This window comes from Corylus avellana, chromosome ca2, assembly GCF_901000735.1.
Source record: "Corylus avellana chromosome ca2, CavTom2PMs-1.0".
NCBI lineage: Eukaryota > Viridiplantae > Streptophyta > Magnoliopsida > Fagales > Betulaceae > Corylus > Corylus avellana.
The window spans coordinates 7,819,424-7,828,494 of NC_081542.1; the positions used below are offsets into that span (position 1 = coordinate 7,819,424).

General features: G+C 32.1%; 1 protein-coding gene across 1 annotated transcript in view; it reads right to left on the bottom strand.

Moving 5' to 3' along the window:
- Positions 1-1,799: 1,799 nt before the first annotated feature.
- The window catches only part of LOC132173056 (uncharacterized), a gene marked incomplete in the record, with an annotated part of 11,414 nt that continues 4,142 nt past the window's right edge, over positions 1,800-9,071 (bottom strand). The window contains 7 exon segments of the mRNA XM_059584622.1: positions 1,800-2,214; positions 2,469-2,548; positions 2,644-2,814; positions 4,789-4,890; positions 5,744-5,815; positions 6,559-6,708; positions 8,463-8,588. Of these exon segments, the coding sequence (XP_059440605.1) occupies positions 2,160-2,214; positions 2,469-2,548; positions 2,644-2,814; positions 4,789-4,890; positions 5,744-5,815; positions 6,559-6,708; positions 8,463-8,588 (756 nt within the window).

A 9,071-nucleotide genomic window follows, 5' to 3' on the forward strand; every position in this document is an offset into this window, starting at 1 on the left:
TAGTTCAATTCTAATTATAAAATATGTGTTGCTATCAAACTAAAAAATAGGAATAATTATTCAATTCTAACATCCTCCACTCTCAATAATGTCTATTCTTTTTTCTAACGAAATATCCATTTTGCAAACCAAATAAGGCTATGTTCAAAAACTCTTAAATCTTAATTAGGATATCGAACTTTAAATTGTTTGCAATGCTCTCCTCTATTAAAATATTCAGTTAAACTTTGTCAAAATTTCCAAAATAACATTTTTTTAATAATAATAATAAAAAATTGCAAAGATTCATGCGTATGTATTTTTGCAAATTTAGTTAAATCCTAACCAATCATTGAATCTTTGCAATTTTTTATTTTTATAATAGAAAGCTATGGATATTTTGGAAATTTTAACTAGATTTAACTTAAAATCCTAATGGAGGGGAAATATTATAAAAAATTAAAAGTTTGATACCTTAAATTGAGAATTTTTGGACATTGAGAGGGTAATGTCAAAACGTGTTCGTGAAGTTTTTTTTTTTTTTTTTTTTTTTTTTGCATAGGAAAGAAAATACTTTTTTAAAAATATATTATATATTCTAAGCTCCACCTAAGTACTTATTTTTAGTTCTAATTCTAATCGTGTGGGATCTCTCAGACCATGGCTTGAAAGAGCAATGCAATATATCAAATAAGTATTTCTCTTTCATTTTTTTAAATCTAATGGAAGGCTGTGATGTGACTTAGAGAACTGAATGACGATTATTCCAAAAGCCAGACACTTCAATGACACAGGTTTTAAAGAAAAAAATATTACCAGCAAGAGAATTTTTTGGAAGCACAATTGGGACATAGTCAACCTCAACCTATGATTAGATAAGTATTTAGGGTGTGTTTGAGATTGCGATTTCACAAGAATAATTTGTGTTTTTAAAAGATATCGTAAAACATAAAGCGTTTGGTAATGCAATTTAAAAAGCACTTAATCTAAAATAGAAAAAAAAAAAAAAAAAAAAAAATCTACGATTTTTATAAACAGGTTAAAATGTGTTTATTTGAAAAAGTACAAATTTAAACTAAAATTACGATTTTACATAACAAATATTTGATAAAAAAAATACTTTTTAACATGTTTTACCAAACGTCTTTGCGATTTTAAAAAATAGCAATTTCAAAAACACAATTTTTAAAAATTCAATTTTTAAAATTTACTCCTATTAAAACCGCAATTCTAAACGGACCTTTAGAATGCTAAGAATCTTCTCATGGCAAGCTTAATATGGGGTGTGAGAGACGGAGCTTGCATTAATTTTAAAATATAGCTTTTTATAAAAATTTCTTTTTAATTTTAAAATCTATATATTTTTCAATGTAATTACAAACATGCTCTACCTTAATTTTTTTTTTAGACTTGTTAATAAATGATATTATGAGTGATGCTAGCTTTAAATATAACCATAAAATACATACTTTTGTCTCTTATCTTAGTGGCACCCTTAAGAAAACCTATAACAATTCCCTGCAAACATAAGACCTCCAATATCCACATTTCAGGGAGAGCAATGCTAAACATAGCTGTTTTACTTCTATTAGTGAAACAAGTGAAGGATGAAGGTGATGAAATAATTTGTTGATGACAACACAATTTGTTGTCTGCAAGTTGAGAGAGAGAGAGAGAGAGAGAGGGGATGAAACAATTTTTTGATAGCTACTCAACTTGTTGTCTGTAAGTTGAGAGAGAGAGAGAGAGAGAGAGAGCTTTCAAATGGGTTTCACCATTGTTGTCTGCAAGTTGAGAAAGAGAGAGTTAAACCGAACCTATAAATCTGGCTATACCATTACGGGAAAATACAAAAGTGCCGGATTGGCTGCTTTCATTTTTAGTTGATGTGTCAAAGTCTTATTGGAGGCTGTAAAAACTAATGAAATTTATGCCAAAATTATGCCAAAATTGCAAACAATTCTCAGTTACAACTATATATATATATATATATATATATATATATATATATTAAAATACAGTTTCTATTTATACCCCATAATTTATGTATGGTATAAATAACAAAAAAGAAAGTAAGCACCCAGTTTCTCAGACGAGGAGGCCCCCTTGAAGGCTTTGTCCGCACATTCAAGTCCTTCATTCCTCTTGTGACAACTTTCGGGATATCAGCAGATGGCAAACTATGATTTTTCCTGATCAGAACCATGGAACTTCCTCCCAGCTTCAACAGCTTCTCTGTAAAGATGGCAGGTAGTCAGAATAAGCAGTTGATTCATAAAACAAAATTTGCAGGTTCTCTGAAAATCTAAGATGTCCCATATAGACACCATACTCATAACTTCAACAATGTGAATAATTTCACAGGTTTCACAATTGGTATAGAGAACCATAACCATACTGCAATTTTATCTTCTTTTTTCTTTTTTTACCCAAGTCATCAGCATCCAAAATCAAGGCCTAAGTCCAGAGAATGTGGCACTGTTCAATACCTGAAGGCATTTACAAGCTCCTTGTTTTCAGGGTCAAGCATCACTCCCTCATAAAAAGAGTTGGCTGCTTCTTCAAACCTCTGCAATAATAAGAGCAAAACCACTAACATCAGACCACAAAGATCAAAATTTTTGTTTCAAGTGCTATGGTCCAGATGGGAACATGAGAGCTTGCCTGCAATAAACGTAAAGCTGCGCCCTCCCTATAGCAAGCTTTTGACCAATCTGGTCTTAACGTTCGGCAGGCCTTTGCATCAGCTAAGGCATGCTCAGCTTGACCCAAACGCATCCAACAAAGGCTCCGATTGGAAAGCAAAGTAGCATCAGTGGGGTCAAAATCGGTTGCCTGTATACGCATCACCAAACAAGAGTCACAAAGCTGAAAGCTCACGTGTCTGGCAATACATTCAAAGTAGCTAAATGTATAACTATATTTGGAAGCAAAAGCAACACCTTAAATAATTTCTAGACATATGAAGCAAGGACACTTCAAGATAAATGGCATAAGATGGGCTGTGAATTAAGGAAATTGTCCTTTTTTTCTTCTTTTTTCCACAGATATTCCTAGGATACGGCATCAATATAGCATGATACTTTCGAGGGAAAAAGTTCAATTTTCTTAAGAAAAAGGGTTTAAATATAAAATATAAGTTTGAGTGTCTTAGAAAATAAGAAACCTTCTAAATTTTAATCAATTGGTATCAAATATGGATCTCTTTTTTTTTTTCTTTTTTTTTTTCTTTTTTTTTTTTTTAATTTTTTTAATTTTTTTTTTTTTTATCTGAGTATCATATACAGATCATATATATTTGTTCTTTAGTTATATATAATTTCGAAGTTAGTTTCATATTTTATGATTTTTTATGTTTGTATTTCTCTTTCAACCTGAAAACTAGCATAATATATCTAAAAATATTTTTACATGTTAATTACTTCCCTGCCTTATCATATCCTAGATTTTCAAGAATTTATCTACTGCCATATCTGTATTGTATTGCATTGGTATCGACACTTCACAGCTCTAGATATACAACCAATTATCAACTGCAACACAGAAAAAATGAAACTATAGGACTTCTAACAATTCAGCTTTTTTCACAGAAAAGCATTTCTTGGTTCTAGATGGACAAGAGGGCCAAATAAACATAGCCTCAGGTGGGTGATGGTATATGAGATTACAAAGATTATAAATGAGGATATAAATCTAAATCTAAATACCAGATCCATGTACCTGCCTAAGTAACTGTACTCAAGACTTTATTGGTTTAAATAATCAAATCCACTCTAATTCTGGTTCAAACTTATTTCTCTAGTCAAAGCTTCACAATGTTCAGATTTATAAAGGTACTCATGGTGAGCACATTCCCATTCCAAATGACACTGTGCAGCACACGTGCATCTACTACCAATTTGAACACCAAAAAAATAGGGAAACTACATTTATTTACCCCTCAAATTATCACTCTATTTACAATGTTCTCTCAAACTAAAAAAGTCGCAATATGGGGGAGCTATTTTGCCAGACCCTTTCAGTTACCTCCCTCTATTAATATTTTCTGTTAAATCTTAATGAAGAAAGAAAAAAGACAAAAATACTCCATAAAATAAAAAATTCAGAAAAAAAAGACCCATGCCGTGACCATGAGTCTCGAGTGATGCATGGCCACACCCACTCCATGTGGGTTTAGCAGACCCACATCTTGGGCGTGGGTCTTTTTTTTTTAATTTTTTAATTTTTTGCTTTTTCTAATTTTTTTATTTTGGGCTTTTATTTTTTTATTTTTTAATCTAAGTTGCATAGTTTTATTTTTATAAATTTTATGGGAGCATAAAGAACATTTTAGATCACATGATGCATCAGCCGTCCAAGTTAACGAAAAATTTTAATGTAAGGGGGAATTGAAAGGGGTTGGTAAAAGAGCTCCCCACATTGAAGCTTTTGAAGTTTGGGGAAACATTACAAATAGGGTGGTAGTTCCAGGGGTAGGTGTAGTTTCCCCCTAAAAATATTAATCTAGTAGCTAGAGCCTAGATTCTGTCAGAAGAATGGCCTGGACAAATTTAACTGAGAAGAGTTTCATCAATTTCTTTAAAAACACTAAATTTTATAGGCAACTGTGGACAAAAGATGCTTCCATTACATACAGAATAAGTGTTAGCCAAAGAATGTTTCATATTATTCTGTGTTCTCTGCTAACTGATCAAGCATGAGAGTGACCAAAATCGAAAATCATAGGTTTGCAACCGAGTAAGGAAAATTTTCAATAGTCAAAGCAGAAAATATTCAACAAGTCCAAGAAAGAACAGAAGAAGTATGTACTTGGGTATAAGCATCTACAGCCATATGATAATCTTTTCTTTTGTAAGCATCATCTCCTCTTGATTTTGCTTCTGCAGCTTTCTTCTTTGCTTCTGGCGTCACCTGAAATGTTTAATATTCATGACAACAAACACAAGACTACAAGAATTCCAACAGACTACATCCAAAATATTTAAGATGAGTAATTCATAGGGATGATTTTTTTTTTTTGATAAGTAGTAATTCATAGGGATGATAATCTTTATGACCTGACACTTCAGACAAATAGCTCAATACCTCCAACAATTCAATTCAAAAATTCAAATCCATGAAATAGATCCCAACGAGTATGAGAACTTCCTGACTAAGACTATAACCACAAGTCCTCTAATCATAAGCTGTAAGTACGTCCAACCCTTGCAAGTGATAGAAGGGAGAACCACTTCATCACACCATAATTAAAAATTACTCAAAAAGCATACCGAAATTGCATCGTAATTTTTCATTTCAGTAGCCTTTAGTATTTCTCCCACACTGGATGAGATTTTCAATTCAAATTCAAAATCTTATAGAAAATGTTTTGCAGTACTACTTGAAATAAAAAAAACAGTAATTGACCCAAGAAAGTCCTTGGTTCAGTCTTTTGGTTGAACTAACAGTTAACCAGATAAAAAAAATCAGGAAATTGAATTTTGAATTGAATTTATGACATCATGTAGTGATGAGGTAGAGTTCTTGTAATCAGGGTCTACAGATTGTCCAGTGCAATCTTACCAGGAAAAGTAAAACCTAGGAACCATCCAATTTCGGGCAACAAACAATCCTAATGAAGAAGTTTTTTTTTTTTTTTTTTTATAAGTAATCGACCCATATCATTAAAAGCATAAAACGCTCCTAATGAAGAATCTGAACAGCATTAAAGTATAACAAACAAAAGGTACCTTGGAAAAAGAAAAAGAAAAAAAAAAAGTGGAACCTCATGGAGATCTTGCTTTGGTAGTGTGGTTTCCTTCGGCACATTAACTTCCTTTGAGTTTCTGGTTTCTTCCTGAAATATTTCCCTTGAAAGTTAATACAAGAAGCTACAATAACTTCATGTCTGGCAGACAAAATATGAAATACGAACTGCCTCCAAGGTAGAAACTATTTAACAATAATTTATTTAGAATTGATATCAAGTAGAAAATGATAAAGTTTTATAGTGACACAAGTATGTCAGTGTTTCTTTGTCACCCTGGGTTAGTCTTATTTTCATCTTTTCTTTCATTTCTTAAGTGGGCTACACTCAGAGATTCTGAGTTTCTGCTACGATGTGTATCAGGCTAACAGAGAAACACAAAAGTGTGTTAAAATAATTTCCTTTAAAATCAAAATCCTACACTCAGAGATTGAATATTTAGTCTTTAGTTTAAGCAGATATCATTATTAGTATAAAACACTACTTAGCCCACAGAAGTAAATATTATGATCATTGAAAATGTTGGACATCTTCCTCCCATCCCAACATATCTGAATATTATGTCAAGATCTTAATTAAGAGAAATGCTACTCAGCATTCTCAAGTGTCCATCTCCTAGCATTCTTGTCTATGTGGCACATTCACATCCATTTAAAAAAATAAAATAAAATAAAAAAACGAAAAAATAAATAAATAACAAAGAAAGTGATAAGAGATGGACACTTGAGAATGCAGAGTAAATTTCTCAAAACAAAAATTTAAATGAATAACAAAAAAAGTGCTAAGAGATGGACACTTGAGAATGCTGAGTAAAATTTCTCCTTAATTAATACCTGTTCTTTGTTATGTTCAGACTGCATGTACTCAAGTATTCCATCAACGGTCCAATTTGGAATGGTTTCAACTTTTGATGTCAATGGAAAAAGAATCTCAATAGCTTGTCGATTGCCACTTGCAGCTGCAACCTGGATTGGCTTCTCACCCTGTGATACCAAAAACATTCAAAAGCTACTTCATTTGGCAATGAAATCAAGTAACATTAATGTGACAGAAACCATCTATAACTATCTATTTATATGCAATCATACAACCCACCAATTGAAACAACAACCAATTTGTAAATCAAAGTAAATATGGCTGATATGCTAGGCAATGGTGGCTAACTCTAGATTTTTGGTAACCTAAGAGTATGCTTGAAAGAGAATCTAATCTAGATCAGTGATTTTTTAGTTATGGTGACTCAACCATACACTTTCCATAAATTTGACCATACGCAAGTTAAAGTGGACAATAGCAAGGTCAATTTGGAGAGACCTCCAAGTTGGTAAGTAGATTACAGGTTGGGAAAAAGAGCAAGGTCATTGAGAAGATAGCAACACTTTGTCTTATAGAGTGCATTTACAAGGAAAGCCATACAAAAACATTTGAGTCTCAATGTCTGTATTTGCTAAAAAGGTGTTGCCTAGAGAAAGATGGGGCTTTCCCCAAATCTTATAATAAAAGCATCAGTCACAAATCCTTCATGTATAATAAAGTTTGAAACAAAATTTTGATCGGTAAAATACTTATTTTAATCAGCATAAAATTCATTATAAAGCACCAAAGGGGGCGCCCCCCAAGTACACAGGGAGCAATACAAATGCATCTTGGCCACTGCCAAAAAAAAAAAAAAAAGAGTAGAGGAGGAAGATTTACATTACAAATTGAGTCCTAAAATTAAGTGTATCAAATGAATAAATGTTTTGGACACTGCATTTCTTACAGTTGTTGCCCATTGAACAAGGAAGGTACTACATAGAAATGTCATCACAAGAAAATAGATAGGGCACACTCGCAGGCACAGCACGGCACATGTAAGAAGAAAAAAGATGAACATATATTTTGAATTTTGATCATGTATACAACTCTAAATAGAAATAAAGAGAGGGATGGCATGAGGAAGGTGCACCTGCATAGCACATTCGACAACCTCTGGTATGTTTTAATTCCTAAAACCTAACACAATTTAAAAGTTTAAGAAAGCAATATGTTTGAGCTACTAAGAAGTAAAAGAAAACAAAATAAAGTTGAAATATAATTACTGTTAAAAAGGAGGCCAAAGTGTCAAAAGGCATCATCTTTCTTTCTGCTGGGGATTTCATTTTCTTACAAGTCATTTTGATAAATATACATTAAAAGTCTTCAGAAACGTTTTTATATATATATTTTTTAAATTCAGCAAGTGTCACAAATCAATTAAATCCTCGACTTTATTTATTTATTTATTTTTTTTTGGGGGGGTGTTATTTTGTAAGCAGATCAAACCCCTACAATCCTAATAATTTCATAAATGTCAACAACAACAACAACTTGAAAACACTTTTTGATAAGTGACAACTTGAAAACCCTTATAGGTAAAAGATAGCAAAAAACGAGAGAGAGAGAGAGATGGCACTAAAGAAACTTGTCATCATTCTTCCATAAGCCACTAAAGAGAAAAAAAAAAAAAAAAAAAAAAAAAAAAAAAAAAAAAAAAAAAAAAAACAGTTAAGCCACATCTTTAACTGTACATTGTATTTTGGCTGAACAGATATAGGCAGAAAGCAATGAAACAAAGTGGACAGAATAACATATTAACCCAAGAGCACTTCTCCAACACTCCTAACAAGTAAATGCACAGATACAAACAAGAGATAAACAAGTGAAAAGCTTGATTTACTTCTCAAGTAGAAAAATGAAGTGAATAGTACAGCCTCACCTCTTCAGTGGCATTGGGATCAGCTCCAGCTTTCAACAAACACTTTATGATTTCTAAGCTCCCATTATGAGCAGCAATATGCAAAGGGGTGGCTCCACCAGCGCTAATATTTACTTTGGCACCTGCCTATAAATTAGAGTATGCAAAAATTAACAGCACAAAATCAATATATAAGTTATATTCTGCAAACACATATATACACAAAGAGCTGAAATCACAGATGTTCAAGCACCAAAGAAGTATTTTTTTACATCAGCCCCAAGCTTTACGAAATCAGTACAATAATGAAGTTCAATTCAGAGTATATACAATCATATTTGATCAATGCAATCAGATTTCATTTACAAAATTATAAAACTTGTATGTGTAATAAGCTTCATTCAAACATAGGTTCATTTTATTACTTACAAGGCCAACCGTTGTTGAGTAACTAACTAGATTCAGGTATTGGAACTGTTCTCTTTCTTGTAACTTTTAAAAGTCTTAAATTATTCTCCTATTGAACATATGACAATTTAGTGCCACAGAACAAGATGTATCCAGATTCTTTACTTACCATCCCCCTGTCTACAAAGAATTAACAATCCTCATCCACAAATAACTTGTCTA